We start from the raw sequence: 17,268 nt of genomic DNA, 5'->3' as shown, positions 1-17,268 counted from the left end.
TTTTGCTTCTGTATCCTACATAAATGCTGTCCCTCACTCACTCGGGACCAAATGATTTCGGATTTTGAACATGAATGGTTCTGCCTGCTAGCCTAAGCTCCCCACACATAAAAGACTAAAAATCAATCTCTTCTTTTTTTTTTTTTTTTAATTTTAATAGCTTTTTATTTACAAGTTATATGTATGGGTAATTTTACAGCATTGACAATCGCCAACCTTTTATTCCAATTTTTCCCCTCCTTCCCTCCACCCCCTCCCCTAGATGGCAGGAAGACCAATACATGTTAAATATGTTAAACTATAAATTAAACACAAAACACATGTCCTAACCGCTGTTTTACTGCACAAAAAGAATGGGACTCTGAAATAGTGTACAATTAGCCTGTGAAGGAAATCGAAAATGCAGGCGGGCAAAAATAGAGGGATTGGGAATTCTATGTAAAAAACCAGTCTCTTCTTGCCTCAGCTCCTCTGGCAGGACAACATGAAGTCAAAGTTGGCTGCGTGTAAAAACAAAAATTACATGTGGATGAATGAGTCTGTGGCTCAGGAAGAGTTACTGCAGGGAACTCCAGGAAGCGGAGGGAAGATGGGGAGGAAAGGGGTAACGGAAGTGGGCGGGCCTGGGAGGAGTGGGGGGTCGGAGGAGACCATTGTGCCGGGGGTCATAGCCTGCAGTCTTGGCCCTTGGGGGTGCGGAGAAGAAGGCTCCACCCTCCACGGGGACGGGTAGGACCGGACTCTGAGGACTAGGAAGATCCTCCAGAGTGGTTTGGGGAAAGCCGGAAGTCTTGGACCCGCTGTCTCTCTGCCTGCGCCTTGGTCGTCCTCCCTTCCCGGCAGCCCCGATCGCTTTGTCTTCTGGAAGCCAGAACCGTGCTTGCAGCTCGCAGGTAGGTCGGAGCCGGCTTTCCCCACCCTTGTGGGCTTCCGCGCGATAGTCCCGCCCTCTGGGTCTCCTCCTCCTCCGACCTGGCAGAGCGTCCCCTTAAGCCTTGTTGCTGGATGAGCTCCCCACTACCGCAGCTTGCTGGCTCCCGCTGCTCAGTTTTACCTTCCGGACTTCAGACTTTGCCCCTAAGAATCCGGGAGTCGTGATTTCAGCCTTCCGATCAGGAGCCAGGGGTCCCGTCTCCCAGTCCCCAGGGAGATTGCTCAGAGATCCAGATTCTCCTTCAGACGCAGTCCCTTTAGGGATCCTCGAGTCCCGCCTTCCTACCCCCAGGAACCCGCCTTGGACCCAGTGACCAAAGCTCTTTCCTGCTTCTCCTTAACTGAAGCCGGGGCTCTTGGGCTGCTTCCCATCCTCTGCCTTATGGCTCCTCCTGCACTTTTCCTTTAGACTCCAAGCCCAGGCTCCACCGGATCGAGCCCACAGTCCTCCCCAGCTCCTTCCCAGCCTCAGCTCTCCTCCTGCAGCACTAACGTCTCTCTAGTGGCCTTGACCAGGACCATCTGTCTTGCCTCCCAGACCTTCCTCTTCCCTCCCTGGCCCCTCTTCTCTCTGAATCCTCGGAGCTCTGTCTTAGACTGGATTTTGTCTGGACTTTCCAGGTGACTCCAGGCTATCTTGTGCTTAGAAAAGCACAGAATTAAAACCTTAGGTGTGACCTCTGTTATTCTGGCCTTTGGTGGTTGTTACATTGGTGGGGCACTTAAGGGTGGGGGCAGCAGGACTCTGAGGTCGAGAAAGACTAGGGACCAGTTGGAGGAACTTTACAAAATGGAGTCAACTTGTTTACTTTTTCTTTGTACAGAGGGAGCCTGGAGCTAGAGGGAATGGGCCCTGGGAGCCTCAGACCTCCTCAGGTGAGTGCATTCCATTAGACCTGACCAACATCAACCATCACAAAACATTTCCCTTCACATGGGGGATGGTGTGTGAAGCTGGCAATAACTTACTTATGGATTGTCTCTTTATAAAAGTGGTTATTCAGTCAACACAGTAAGAACAACGTTGCCCTGCTCTTCTGTGTTTTTGACTGATTGAAATTTTAATTTTAATATCTTGACATTTATACTTGTTTTAGGTTTGTTAATTTATTTTTCTGAGGACAATATTAGCTGATGCTTAGAAATTTGGGAATATTGTTTAATCATTGTCTTTTTTTTTTTTTTTTTTTTTTTGGCAATATTATCATTTCTGAGATCTGTTCTATGACCTAGTCATTATTTATTATGTCAACAGAAGTTCTTCCCTTAGGTTTATATCTTTTGTCAGTGATCCCTGAATCAATTTGCATTCTTGTTTCTTTAGGTAATGAAAGGATGTGCGAATTATCTCTGCTTATTTACCTTTGTCTGCAGTATCTCTATATCCCAGTGGTTCATTTTTATAGAAGTTCCATATGTGACAAAGAAATATGTATATTCCTCTGTTGCTCCATTTTGAAGGTCCCATAAGGCTTTTACCTCCAGTTGCTTTAGACATTTGCTCATTTCTTCTGCTTACATTTCATTCTACATTTCTTGGTGAAGATGGCCCTTTCCTTTTAGTTCTCTTGTAGTTTTCTTTCCTCTCTTGCCCTTCAACTAATCCTGTTCACTAATTTTTAAAATTTCAACCATTTTTCTTCTCCTTTCCAAGGAGGATTGCGCTCCTTTTTTGTCATTGTCCATCTTCCTTTCTGTTTTGCCTAATTTCTCATTCTCTGTCTCATAATCCCCCTACTCCTCCTGTCTTTCTTTTTTCCCCTGTACATTTCCTACCATCAGAAGCCTCCAAGGTATCCAATCTGAACTCTGCCCTGTAGATGCTTTCTGCCACTGGCTCTGGGACAACCCCACAGATTCCTCTTTCTCATGGTGCCTTCCTTTCAGAATATTGTGTATCACCGCAGTTTTCAGCCTTCTCAGGCATAAAACCCCTAAGCCTCAGGTTGAAACCCCTTTTCTCCTCTAAGAATATTCATCAGTGGAACCCCCTCTCATCTCCAAAGTCAAGCCTCTTCCCTTTTGCACCTTTTCAATCTTTCCCCATTCCTCCCCCACTCCCCAGGTGCTCTTCTCTTTCCAAATCTATGGAGTTCATGCACTCAATTCCCAATTTTCTATTCTGTTTTACAGCCTTTCACTCTCTCCTCTAGGATTCTTTGTTCTCTAAGTTTTTAGGACACAACTCTCTCTTACTGTCGACACCTTCTTTGTTCTACTTTACTGGATGTTGGACTCCCCCCTTTTTTGTGGAATATTTAGTTTTTGTGCCTTATTCTTTAACTCCCATCTGCAGGATAGGTCACCCTGGACTGTACCCTCATCTCCATTGCTCTCTGGAACCCATTCTTTCATTCTTTCTCCTTATCTCCTTGGTTTGCATTTGTCTTCCTCAATTCCAAACTCAGTCATTTTCATTGTATGAGAAGGTCTGTCTCATGGCTTGTAGGACTTTTTCCTTCTGAATGAATTGCTAAAGGTGACCATTGCCAGCTTGGAAGTTTGTAGCCCTGGGTTTTGTTTTTGGTTTCTGGGTTTGGCGTTTCTGTGGGTGATCTGTGGATTCTTTCCATTGGAATTTCATTTTCTCTGTCCAGAATTTCCTTCACGATTGGGTCCCTTTTTTTTAACCAGTTGTTTATTTCTGGGAAAGTTATCATCCTTGTTGTCAAAGTCCATGGGCATGCTGTCTTTCCTTCCTGTGTACTTTCTTTAAGCCAGGGACAGATTTTCTTTGAATGTTAATTGTAGTCTATTGTACTTTCCCCAGGCTATCCTTCACTTTTGTGTCTTTCCCTTCCCTGCTTGTTTATTTTCTTTGGGAAAAGTAAGTTCTCTATCCCTTTAACTTGGCAATTCACAAAAGAAGCCACAGGGCCCAGAAGGATGGAAAGGGGAATGGGTGGGAAGGAGGCCCTCAATTCAAAGACAGAGTGGAGAGCTCAGCCAGAAAAGTCCCAAAGAAAGTCAGTGAGTAATGAGGAGACAGCTGAGCTTTCTCCTTCAAAGCTGGTTGGGAGTGCATTAGCCCTACTTCATGTTGGTAAAGGGTGGCTGTGGGGTGCTTGAGGTTTGTAGTAGCTTCTCTTGGGGGGGGAGGTAAAGAGTCAGAGATCAGTTATCCATCTGAATGGGAAAGGGTGAGATCTCTCAGGAAATTGAGCAAAGCTCCTCCCACCTCAAAGCTAACACAGGCCCAAGTTTCACCTCCCATAGAATCGAATGACTCACTGGAAAATCCCTCCGCTCTCCATTGCCAAGTAAGAGAAGGTTTGAATTAATTGGGCACCTTTTGCTTCCCGGGCAGATTGCCTCACTTAGACTTTATGTCCTGAAGCCCAGCCAATGGGCTTGAAGGTCATCAGGGTGGGTGGGGGATTTCTGTGCTGGGCTCTATAAACCCTGACTCTAGGCCTTTGTATCCACTTTTGTCTCCCCATGTGGACTACTCAAATGGGGAAATACTCTTCTGGAGAACATATAAGAAAGTTTCCCTTTGCTCCTAGAGATGGCTCCACATTGGGTTAGAGTCATCTGTATCTTACTCCAGACAAAACCTCCTATGGGACATCTTATGGCTGCCGATTGTTCAGTCAGCAGGGGCACTCTGCCTCTTGGTTACTTATTCTTTACACACAATGCCATGTGTTATCTCCCCTAACTTCCACTGCTTCCCAACCCCGCTTCTCCTTACAGATAACTCACCCTTTCAGGATTAGCCTGCCAGCTGAGGGCATGCCCCAACCTCATGGGGGGGCCCCCTTTCTACTGGGTAATTGTGAGTCCCACTGAGGACCTTGTCTTTCATAGACTCTCCCACTGTATTTCATATTTACCATTATTGTATCCCTTCACTTGGTCTCTAACCTATTCCCCTCAATAAATCCTCCTTTTCCCAGAGAGAATGGCTATGGTGAATTCTTCAGGTGGCTGAACCCCCATTTTTGGTGCCTGCCATCCCTTGGTGACAAACTCCACACCATCACTCACATACTATAAAATGCTTTGGGGAAAATTCAGTCAGACTCTTACTGACCCTGGTTCCAGGAGCTGACTCTGACACTCAGAAATGGTCTGACCTTTGAGTAGATCCCTTCTCTGCTTTGTTTCCTGCTGTAAATTGAAGGTTAAGGTTCCCCTAATCCTAATTCTGAAGTGTCTTTCAGTTCTACATCTCATGACTTTTGGTGCTTTAGGAGTGGGTGACATTCAGGGATGTGGCTGTGGACTTCACCCAGGAGGAGTGGGGCCTCTTGGACCCTCCTCAGAAGCAGATGTACAAGGAGGTCATGGTTGAGAATGCCCGGAACTTGCTCTCCCTAGGTAAGGACATTCCCCTGCTAACTGTAAATCTGCAATCAAAGAGCAAATCGTCATTTACTAGGGTGCAGGGTTAGGGAGGGCAGCATTAGTCAGAATGGAGAAAGTGCTGGTCAGCTGTGTCAAGCAAGAGGGTCATGCTCTATGTCCTTACATTGGATGATACAAACAAATCTCAGGGTTTTTTTTTGGGTGACTCTAACTGGGCACGAATTTGTCTGGCAAAGCTCTGGAAATGTCTCAGGTAGCTTTGCCTTACACCCCTTGCTCTTTGGGATGGGTCTAGCATTTGCAATATTCTTCTTCATAATGGCCATCAAGTTTTAGCCTCCAGTACCTAATTGTTCCCAGTACAGATAGTTTGTCCTTAATCTTCCTTCTTATTGCCCTCAAATTCTAGCACAAGTAAGTTGTGGGAAAGAAATGGGAGGGAACAAGCATTTCCTTTGCCAGGTGCTGTGCCATATGTTTTCTATACAGTGCTGTGGCAACCATGTTGCATAAGAACAACTTCCAACAAGTAAGTAGTTATTCTAAGTAATCAAATTGATGAAAAAGGACAAATGAGCAAAAATGCTATTTGCATCCAGAGGAAGGAACTGATGACTAGGAATATGTAGAGCATAATTTAACATATCTGTTTGTCTGCATGGTTGCATAGGTATATCATATATATTTCTCTGTAATGGCAGATACCTCTCGGGTGGGGACAGGAAAGTGAAGGAAAAACATTTATAATTTTGTTGTCTATGTGAAAGTAACAGCAATTTGTATATGTAGATTTAGCATTTCATGGTCCATTATCTTTTAATTTTACTATATTGTGGAAATGCTTGTTTCTAAATTAAAGATAAAATATTATGTCTATTCAACATATCATCCTTGTAATGTAGGTGATGTTGTTACTTCCTTTTGAGAGTAAACTGAGGCAAACAGTTTAATATACTTACCAGGGAGTTAAGCTACTAAATATCCAAGGCCTAATTTAAGCTCAGGTACTCCTGCTTCTATGCCCATGTCTCCCTCCACTCCCCTACCGGCTCCACCTAATGTCTAGATAATGGAAACTCTGGAATGAGTCTGCCCTTCTCTGAAGAAGAGGTTCCAGCATTAAGGTTCCTCTTGATCTGGCCGAGGCCACTCAGGCCCAAGAACCCTTTGTACCCAGGTCTGGGGTTAGAAGTTTCTGCCACAATGGAACCTGACAGGATAGGAGGTGGGGGAAGAGCATTTGCCTCTTTCTGAGAACACCTGGTACAGCAAAATGATGGGGCAAACCCTATCATGGGTTACTAGCATTACAAGCACTAGTAGGTGACCATAGACTCACATGTTTGAAAAGAAGGGGGTACATCTCTAAATGGAGCAGCTCTGGATCCTCACTCCATTCCCTAAAGAGCATTAAATTTGAAGCTTCTCTCCTTCATTCCTAACTGCTTTCCATACCCAGGGCTTCCAGTTCCCAGAGATGTGATCTCTTATTTTGAGCAAAGGGAAGTACCCTGGATGCTGCACCCAGAAGTACTGAGGAGCTGCCCTCCAGGTGAGTGAAGACAAAGTAGGGACATGAAAGTTGTGCTTACAAGAGACTTCTAGGAGCCACCATGAAGTAAAAGCTTGGTTTGGGAGAGGAAGAACAGTCTTGGAATATTTTGAGATATGTTTTAGCAGTGGCTTCCTGGACTAGTCAGAATCTCAGTTTCCCATCTATAAAATGAGTGGCTTACACTCCATGGCCTCGTGGGTCCCAACTCCCAATGCTCATCTGTGGTCCTATTAGAGTCATTGCTTGGAATCTGGGGCAGTGGAATTCTCTGAAGGAGCCAAAAGGGCTCAGGTCGTCTGAGATAAGCCATTTCTTAGGACTTCCAGTTAGCAAACATTGTGGGCCTGCTCCATGCTGGGCCCTGGGCTAAATATCAGGAACAGAAAGAGACGCAAGGGACATCTTCTCTCATGGAGGTCACAGACTGTGGGGCAGATAATCTATCAGCACTATGTAGAAACCCACTGTGGACCAGGAAAATCGTTTAAATTTAGTGCCTTAGGAGGTCACTAATTCGTGAGGATAATAGTGGTCTAAGGAGAGCACAATTGGGGAGAAATAGTCAACATGAAATAAAAGAGTTGGCTTTTGTAGGACATCTACTGTGTGCCATGCACTAGATAAATATGGTCTCATGTTATCCTCGTGAGAATCCTAGGTCTTAGGTGGTAGTATTCGGCTCATTTTAGAGATAAACAGTTTATCTCTAAAACTGAGGAAAACAGAAATCGTATAACTGGACTAGCAAGTTTCTGAGATGTGAAGAAAACTCAGTTCTTACTGATTCCAAACCCTATCTACACTTTTTCCACTGTCCCCCAGCTGCAGTCTGATTCTGAAACTGATATGATGAAAATGGTCACATATGTGGAAAATAGAAGAATCAGACACGGCATCATGGAGAGATGGAATTTCACTTTTGAAAACTCTAACCAATTAAATTTTTGCTAATTATTATTTTTAAAAAATTCTATTTCTATTGGTTCATGAGAAGTATTGCATTAATAATGTACACAAATTCATTGAAAGGTCACGCACAAATGTTGTTTTGATTTTCTGTAGTAATGTTTCATAATGCAAAGCAACCTTTAAAAGGATAGAATTTCATCAGATATTTTTGTTTTTTCTACCTTGGCTAAAGTGGCTACATTATTACTGACTAACCCATGTTGCCAACCAATACCTTTGAGAAACTGCCAGATAGAGAAGAGTAACATAAACAGAGGATACACTTAAATTAGAAAATGACCTTAGCATCTCAATGAGTGGCATTTCAAGTCCATTTTTGTAGAAAGGTTGTAGACTTCTATGATGATTTCATGATGACTTCTACTGTGCATCACTAGGGACCATGGTTTTTAGGTAGCCTGCCCTCACAGCTGCAAGAATGGAAAGCCAGAAATCTAGATTTGGTGGCTACTGGTTTGATGAGAAGTGATTACTTTGTAACCCAGGAATGAGAGAACTGTTCTGGTGCAATGAGAGACAAATACTGAGGGTCCTTTCATGCCTGTGGCCATTTGTACTTGAATGTTCAAACTTCCTGGAATTTTGGAAGCAATTTTGTCCCAAGTTGGGAAACTGAAAGAAGATGTTACAGTTACAAGCCCTCAGAGTTTGATGTGATCACTGCATGATCTCATAAAGCTGTGTATTTCTGGTCATGGTAGTTTGAAATCACTGCAGAATGATAGTTGTTAAGGTAGATAGATGCACATACATATCCCAGAGGACAATTTACCATTTAAGGTGCCACTGACAAATGTTTGGGTTAAATCCCTGGGGGAATTTTTAAAAATTGAGTTTGTTAAAAGGATAAGCAGGGGAATATGATGATAATTGTTTTTTTTTTAAAAAAAGAATAATTAATGGCTACATGAAAAAAAAGTAATGGATCAGAACAAAATCACTTATGCCTTAGATGAAATATAAAAAATCAACATGCAAAAAAAAGTATTAGCATTCTGAATGTGTCCTCATACAATGTATAGAGAAAAAATAAATTGAAAATGATTGCAAAGAAGTCACAGGAAGTATTGACAATGGAGTTACCTTGTCAAGTACTGTAGGCAGAGCATTTCCAATCACAGGGTGCAAATTCCAGTCTCTGCTGCTGGGATTTGAGTCAAGTCAGTCAAGCATTCTGAGCTGATGGCCTGAGCTGTGCTCCCAGTGAGAATGAAGGCTCTTTCTTTGTTGTCACAGGTTTATTATGAGGATCCAACATATTTGTGCATGAAGCTCATTAAAAATTTGATCAACCTTGGGATGTCAGGTAATGGGACTTTTAAATGATTGATTCTGCCCAGTTAGCATTTTGCTCTTTATCTGAGGAAATAGAAAATAATTGAGTTTCTCTTCTACTGATAGAGGGAAGGTGAAAAAATTTGTGGTCTGAGTGTGTCTCTGTGAGCACATGCCTGCATGCATACATGTGTGCTTGTGTTTTGTCTGTCTTTGTTTTATTCTTTGTTGTGTTTTTTTTTTCCCCAAGAAAAAGAGATCAGACTTGAAATGAGGAAACCTCCTACAGAGCAAAGCCTTTCAATGGTAGAATCTCTCAAGTCAAGATTCATCAGTGATGGTCCTGCTAACTTCACTTGGCAAGAGAGCTGTGATGAACCTGAGAAGATCCACACTGGCGAGAAATCTTATGAAGATAAGCGAATTGGAAAGGTTTTCATAGAAAGTGGAGCTCTTACTAGACATTTACTGAGAATTTATACTGGAGAGAAACCGTATGAATGTAACCAGTGTGGAAAGGCTTTTGCAAATCAGGGAGCTTTTACTGTACATCAGAGGACCCATACTGGAGAGAAACCTTATAAATGTAACCAGTGTGGAAAGGCTTTTAGACAAAACGGAGCTCTCACAGTACATCAGAGGATTCATACTGGGGAGAAACCTTATAAATGTAACCAGTGTGGAAAGGCTTTTACAAATCAGGGAGGTTTTACTGTACATCAGAGAATCCACACTGGGGAGAAACCTTATAAATGTAACCAGTGTGGAAAGGCTTTTAGACAAAAGTTATGCCTTACTGTACATCAGAGAAACCACACTGGAGAGAACCCTTATGAATGTAATGAATGTGGAAAGACTTTCAAATATAAGTCTAGTCTTCCTGTACATCAGAGAATCCACAATGAAGAGAAACCTTATGAATGTAATGAATGTGGAAAGGCTTTTAGAGAAAAGGGAGTTCTTACTGCACATCAGAGAATCCATACTGGAGAGAAACCTTATAAATGTAATCAGTGTGGAAAGTCTTTTAGACAAAAATTATATCTTACTGTACATCAGAGAATCCACACTGGAGAGAAACCCTATGAATGTAATCAGTGTGGAAAGGCTTTTACACAAAGGGGAGCTCTTACTTCACATCAGAGAATCCACACTGGAGACAATCCTTATGAATGTAATCAATGTGGAAAGGCTTTTAGAAATCGGAGAGCTCTTACTGCACATCAGATGATCCACACTGGAGAGAAACCTTATAAATGTAACCAGTGTGGAAAGACTTTTAAGAGAAAGGAAACTCTTAGTGTACACCAAAGAATTCACACTGAAGAGAAACCTTATGAATGTAACCAGTGTAGAAAGACTTTTAGAAGCAAGGGAGCTCTTACTATACATCAGAGAATCCACACTGGGGAGAAACCCTATAAATGTAACCAGTGTGGAAAGACTTTTAGGCGAAAGGAAACTCTTGTTGTACATCAGAGAATCCATACTGAAGAGAAACCTTATGAATGTAACCAGTGTGGAAAGGCTTTTACAAGAAGGGGAGCTCTTACTGTACATCAGAAGACTCACACTGGAGAGAAACCTCATAAATGTAACCAGTGTGGAAAGGCTTTTACAAAAAGGGCATCTCTTACTGGACATCAGAGAATCCACACTGGAGAGAAACCTTGTGAATATAACCAGTGTGGAAAATCTTTAATATTCAAATCTGATTGGTTCTGTGATAAAATGTAACGACATTAAAATAAGGAAGAAAATAAATTAGGGACAGAATCCTGGGAGAAGATGATGTGGTGCTGATGCCTTCCATACTTAGCCTTGTCTTGCTATAATGCTTTAGGGAGGGTGAGGAAAATGAAAATTTCCTTGGGATAGCAGACAGTTTCTTGGGCATATTGGAGCCTTCTTTTTATTCTGGTCACCTGCTTGAAAGGCATGCTGGTGGAATGGGAAGATCCCCACTTTTGGAGTCAGAGGACATGGGTTAAATTTATGTTCTGTACCTGTATGGCCTTGGGAAAGTAATTTAACATTTTAACGGTGCATTCAGGTTAGGGTTTGTAAGGTCCTGTTTAGCTTTCTGGAGGTCTCTGGACCAGCCTTTGTTTCAGCAGAGTAATCACCAGGAGAATAGACAGAGATGGAGTCCAAAAATCTTTATTGTCTCCCTCACAGTCTTTTCTCCTTGCCTGAGGCCTGGGCTAGCTTTCTTGAGGTCCTCTGGAATGTGGCTTGGCTTCGGTGGGGGAGGCAGGAGGACCACCATGATGGTCTCTGTCTTGAAGTCTCCCTGAGTCTGGGAGCTTGTGCTCCAACCTCCAGTCCTCTGTCTTCCCCGAGTCTGTTCCAGTTCCCCATGGTGGTGGGAGATGGAATGCATGTCTGAGTCCAAGGGCTTGTGCTCTGCTCCAGCCTCCAGCCACCACAAAGGTGGGATGGAATCCATGTCTCTGGTTGAGTTTGTCCCAGCTTATATATTCTATTAAAATTACATCACAGTAGGTGTGAATCTATTAGAACTATATTAAGTACTAAGTATATGTACTGAACTAGAGAATTATTAATCACCAAGCTAAACTATAAAACTAATGTTTTATCAATTCCACTGAGTTAACTCCTTATTCTAAGATTCTCTCAATAATTCTGGCCCATTACAGTTATTATTTAAAAGATTTACAATTGGCTCATGACAAGTATTGCATTAAATCGCAGGTGTACTCAAAGGTCCATTACAAATAATGCTTAATGTTCGTCTTTTAAAAATTAATGTTTAATATATAAATAACTTGTAAATGATAGAATTACATTATTTAACATATATCAGATTGCTTGCTGTCTGGGGAAGACAAAGATAAGGGATGAAGGGAGAAAAAATTTAAATACAAAGTTTACAAAAATAAGTCTCAGATTGACCAAGATGACAGGAAAATATAATAATAACTGTTGGAGGGTTTGTGGAAAACCATGGACATCAATATATTGTTGGTGGAGTTGTGAACTGATCCAACCATTCTGAAGAGCAATTTGGAACTATGCCCAAAGGATTATCAAACTGTGCATATCCTGTCATCCACCAGTATCTTTCCTGGGTCTGTATCCCAAAGATATCATAAAAAAGGAAAAGGGGCCCACAGGTGCAAAAATGCTTATGGCATTCTTTTTTGTAGAGGCAAGGAATTGTCAACTGAAGGGATGCCCATCAGTTGGGGAAAGGCTGCAGAAAATCCGGTATATGAATGTTATGGATTATTATTGTTCTACAAGAAATGATGAGCAGGATATTTCAGAAAGACCTAGAGTGACTTACGTGAAGCAATTCTGGGTGAAGTAGAACCAAGAGAACACTATTGTTAGGATTCTTACAAGGTGCTAAGTCAGTTATCTAATTTAGCATGGTACTTAAACAGTTCTCTAGTTCACTAATGTATTTAGTACTTATTAAGAGTTCTTCAAGATTCACACCTTTAAGAGAGCATATATAAGCTAGGAGCCTCAACCAGAAGGCAGTCTGGGACATTCAGAAGTCAGAAAGGACAAACCCACTCTCGGAGGTGGAGGCAGATTCATTCCATTTTCCACCTTTGTGCTGGCTGTAGACATTCAGAGGGAACTGGAGGCTGACGCTGGCAGAGGCAAAGGACTTGGGGCAAGAGCTCTCGTAACCAAGGAGAGAGATAGGCCTCTAAGAAGGTTAACCTGGCCCAAAAAAGGAGACAGTACTTGAAAGAGAAAATAAAGGATTTGGACTTTAACTCTTGGCTGCATTTGGGGTAATTATTGAATGTAATGGGCTGAGGTTTGAGTTGATCCACTGAGGTCCCAAGTATATGAGGCTAAATAGTAATTGAACTATACCCTACCCATGATTGGATAAAGAATGACCCCCACCCACTCTCTGTGCAAGTCCTGATGTGTTGTATAGGAAATGACGATTTTGGGGGGTGGAGGCAGAGAGAGACAGGAAGAGAAGCTGGGAGAGATTGGCCTGGGTTCCATTCTCCTAGCTGCTGGTTGTGTGTGGCTGTTGGTCTAACTAGCTTCTTGACTCAGCTGCACACATTGCTATCACCGATTCCCTTCCACCTCTGATTTTTCTTCACTGAGAATAAAGATTGACGATTTTCCCCTAATCTGAATTCCTGACTCCAGCTGATTTTAAAATACACAGTCTTCACAATTGAACTGAACTCAAACTAAGACTGCCTCCAGAAACCCCCAAGAGTTTGCTCCCAGAGATCTTTACATTTTAAAGGAGAATATTACACACCATACATAGCAACAACAAGATTATGTGATGATCGCTTCTGATGGACAAAGCTCTTTTCAACAATGAGATGACTCAGGCCAATTCCAATAGACTTGTGATGGAGTCATCTGTACCTGGAATGAAAGCTGTGGCACTTAATGTGGATCATAACATAGTATTTTCACATTTAGAGTTGTTTGCTTGATTTTTGTTTTCTCTCTTTTTTCCCCTTTTTGATCTGATTTTTCTTGTGCATCATGATAAATATGGAAATATGTTTAGAAGAATTGCAGATGTTTAACATGCATTGGATTAGTTGCTGTCTAAGGAAGGGAGAAAAATTTGAAACACAAGGTTTTGAAGGGATGAACGTTGAAAACTATCGTTATATATATTTTGAAAATAAAAGGCCATTATTTTTTTAAAATAAAAAGCCATTATTAAAAATGGGTGTTGAAAACTATCTTTTTTTGCATTTGGAAAAACAAAATAAAACTTTTGAAAAATAAGCTGCTGATGAAAATCACACATCCATTTAGCCTTCTGAAGGATTCCAACCTGTAGTTCAATTTGATGGGAAGTGTTGATGTAAACACAACAGGACCAGTTGGTCAGGAGGTGGTCCAAAGCAATGCAATTGTTTAGGACTACATTGGCCAAGAATCAAAGCACATTTGTGTAATGTTCTTCTCTAAAATATAATGTTCTCTGGGAGCAGGTTTCTTGGGGGGCTTCTGGGAGCCACCTTCGTTTCAGTTCAAAGTAATAATCACATCAAAGGCAGTCAGGAGTTAAAAGTCCAGATCTTTTATTGTCTCCTTCAAAATGGCCTGGTTAGCTTTCTTAGAGTCCTATCACTCTCCTTGGTTCCGAGAGCTCTTGTTGCTAGTCCTTTGTCTCTTCCAGCTTCAGCCCCTAGCTCCCTCTGAATCTAAAGCCTCCAGCCAGCACAGGGGTGGAAAATGGAATGAATCTGACTCTGTCCCTGAGAATGGGCTTGTGGGCTTCTGTCTTCCCTCATTCTGCCCGACTTGTGAATCTCCTCGACCAAATCCTGGCCCTGGCCCTGAATCTCCCGAAGTCCCCAGCCAGCACAAAGATGGAAGTTGGAATGAATCTGACTCCACCTCTGAGAGAGTGGGCTTGTGGGCTTCTCCTTATATATGCTCTCTTAAAGGTGTGAACTCTAATAACTAATAATTATTAATAAGTAATAACCATTATCTCTATCAATTCCAGTGACTTAGCACCTTGTAAGAATTCTAACACATTTGGAGATCTTTGATGGTCTGGGATTTGTCCCCACTAAGTTCTTCAAAGGCTTCCTTAAGCTTACCAATGATATCATTACCAATGATCCAAATAAGCAAGGTATGGTGTAATGGGCTGAGGTTTGAATTGATGCACTGAGGTCCCAAGTACGTGAGGCTAAATAGTAATTGGACTATACTCTATTAATATACATAATTGGATAAAGAATGGTCCCTGCCCACTCTCTGTGTAAGTCCTGATGTGTTGTATAGGAAATGACGATTTTTGGTGGGTGGAGGCAGAGAGGGAGAGAGGAAGAGAAGCTGGGAGAGATTGGCCTGGGTTCCATACTCCTAGCTGCTAGGTCGTGTGGCTGCTGGTCTAACTAGCTTCTTGACTCAGCTACACACATTGCTATTGCCCATTCTCTTCCACCTCCGATTTTTCTTCACTGAGAATAAAGACTGACGATTTTCCTCTAACCTGAATTCCTGACTCTGGTGGATTTTAAAATACGCGGTCTTCACAGTATGGGACAAAGATGGTTGCCACTCTTCCCTAAAATCATTCATAAAAATTATGCTTCCCCCAGTGGGTGCTGGGAGTGGGGGGTAGGGTAGTTACAGAAAAAACCCTGTGGATATAGATTGATTTGTAAGGGTTGTTGGGGGGGGGGGGTCAATAAAGGAGCTGCTCCATATAGAGACCCCTGAGCCCAGAACAGAAGGATACATTTAGGGAAGTAGGTATCAATAAAGTACTCTTGAGATCAGTACAAGAAATACATCCAGTATGGGTTATAATTACCCCATTAATTTAAATTAATCGAATTAGAATTTTAAAAAAGGAGATGCTGAGGTCACGGTACTGTCACCCTTCTATGGTTAAAAAAACAAAAACTGCAAAAAGAACATGGACTCGGTTTTTCCCTTGACATTAGATGTAGTGAGATTTACAAAACTTGTCAGCAGTGAAGCACCACTCCCATTGAGAACACTCACTACTGATTAAGTTCTCTATAGAGCTAAAGAGTAGTCCAGAGACACCCATTCAATTCTAAAATTCTCTATTCAAATCGAATAGCCCCAATTTCAATTGTCCCAAGCTCTAGGATCTGTCCATAAAACTAAGTCCCACCAACAAACCTCTTTACAAAATCTCCTGATTGTACTAGGGGCTTTTGTCCACTAAGAGAGTCTCTTTCTTAGTGATATTCAGAAAAAAATTCTCCTATTCTTTGCCACAGAAAATGGGATTGTGAATCCTTGTGGTGGGGACTTCTCTGGCTCCTTTCTCTGTCTCCCTTCCTTTTCCTCCTTCTCCAAGCTCAATTTTGGACCTCATCACTATAAGGATAACTTTGAAAGAGAGCATTGAGCAGTAATGATCTTGATGGGGGTTGTGGTCCCTTAAAGAACTGATTTATTCTTTTCTTTCTGATTCCCAACCTCTTTTAGCTAATGGATTATCAATCCAGGAAGCTAGGACTTTTGATTCACAAATCCTGGTCCCTTTGAATTCCAATAGAAGATCCTGGCCTGTCCCAGCTCCCACCTGGATCTGAGCCAACTTGGGCTCTCCCAGCCCCCATCAGATCTGAGCCAATTTGGGCTGTCCCATCCCCCATTCTAATGATTTGCTCAGGTTTCCCAACCCCCACCAAGCAAACTCAAGTCTCCACTGAAAGCCAAAAGGAGCCAACCTGGGACTCCACCCACAGGCCCCTTTAGCTGAATCTCTCATTATAAAAGAACCAAACTGGAATCCTCTCTTTGCAGAGGTTCATGCCAACCTGGCATGCCAGGGATCTCTGTCCACTGGAATCCTGTTTCCGGTGTCTTCTTATCTCTTTATCCTCACCTATTTCCTTAACTATACCTTAAACCTTACTTCCAAAGCCCATAATAAACCTCTTTTATCAATCTAGCTTTTCGGGCCTATAATTCCTTTACAGGGGACTCTTTGCGCCTTTTCTAGACCTCATTTAACTTCGTATCCTTGCACCGAATCCAAAGGGGTTGCAGGGAGCTCTATTTGACTCCCTTTACCCCGAACCTACCACCAGACCTTAATTAAACCCTAATTTCATTTAGGTATCTAGACCTCATCTATCTGTCTCCCTCAATGATCATTTCTCCCACCAGTGCTCCTTCTACCCTAACCCTAACCCTAACCCTAACCCGAATACCGACTCTAACCCTAAAAGCGAGAACTTTATTCTCACCAGTTTTTCTGAAAGTCTGATCACTAATTATGAATTCATGCCCTCCTTTTCTACTGGCTCCTTTCCTCCTTTACCAGGACCAAACCTCTCCAATGCCCTCTTCTTACTCGGTTCCCCCTCCCAATGCATGTTCCAGAACACCTGCTTCTCAGTCCAAAGAATAATTAACATGGTGGAGCCAACATGGCTGAGCATGGCAGGAACGCTACCAGATTCCCCTCAGATTATAAAATAATGCCTCAGAATGAATTCCGGGGAGGGAGAACCAACATAAGGACAAGGCGAAACATGTTTCCAGTCCAGAAGTTCAGCAGGAAAGCTCGGTCTCACTGAGATCCTGGGGAAGTTCTGTCCACCACAGGTGGTTTCAGGGCCAGGAAGGAGCAGGCTGCACCTCAGCAAAGCAGGACTGAGAGCCCAGACCCTGACAGACCAGCAGCCAGACCCCAAACCCCAAGGCAGAAGCTTGGGAAAGTGTCCCCTTAGCCCGGGATCACAGCC

General features: G+C 42.5%; 1 protein-coding gene across 3 annotated transcripts; it reads left to right on the top strand.

Annotated features, from left to right (window-relative positions):
- The first annotated feature begins 724 nt into the window (after nt 1–724).
- LOC100920446 (zinc finger protein OZF) lies at nt 725–11,823 on the top strand. Of its 3 annotated transcripts, none has more exons than XM_031949086.1 (5): nt 725–893; nt 1,758–1,809; nt 5,130–5,256; nt 6,704–6,796; nt 9,294–11,823. In XM_031949086.1, exons 2-5 carry the CDS (start codon nt 1,780–1,782, stop codon nt 10,778–10,780), a joined length of 1,737 nt encoding a protein of 578 aa, XP_031804946.1. In that variant the 5' UTR covers nt 725–893; nt 1,758–1,779; the 3' UTR covers nt 10,781–11,823. The 3 variants fall into 3 exon arrangements, with proteins under 3 accessions (XP_031804946.1, XP_031804947.1, XP_031804948.1); XM_031949087.1 differs by lacking the exon at nt 725–893 and adding an exon at nt 901–1,554; XM_031949088.1 differs by lacking the exons at nt 725–893; nt 1,758–1,809; nt 5,130–5,256; nt 6,704–6,796 and adding an exon at nt 6,812–9,074.
- Nucleotides 11,824–17,268: the final 5,445 nt, after the last annotated feature.

The sequence above is a fragment of the Sarcophilus harrisii genome, chromosome 1 (genome assembly GCF_902635505.1).
Source record: "Sarcophilus harrisii chromosome 1, mSarHar1.11, whole genome shotgun sequence".
NCBI lineage: Eukaryota > Metazoa > Chordata > Mammalia > Dasyuromorphia > Dasyuridae > Sarcophilus > Sarcophilus harrisii.
Note: the sequence above shows the minus strand (reverse complement) of the source record. Positions and strands in the feature narration are given on the sequence as shown.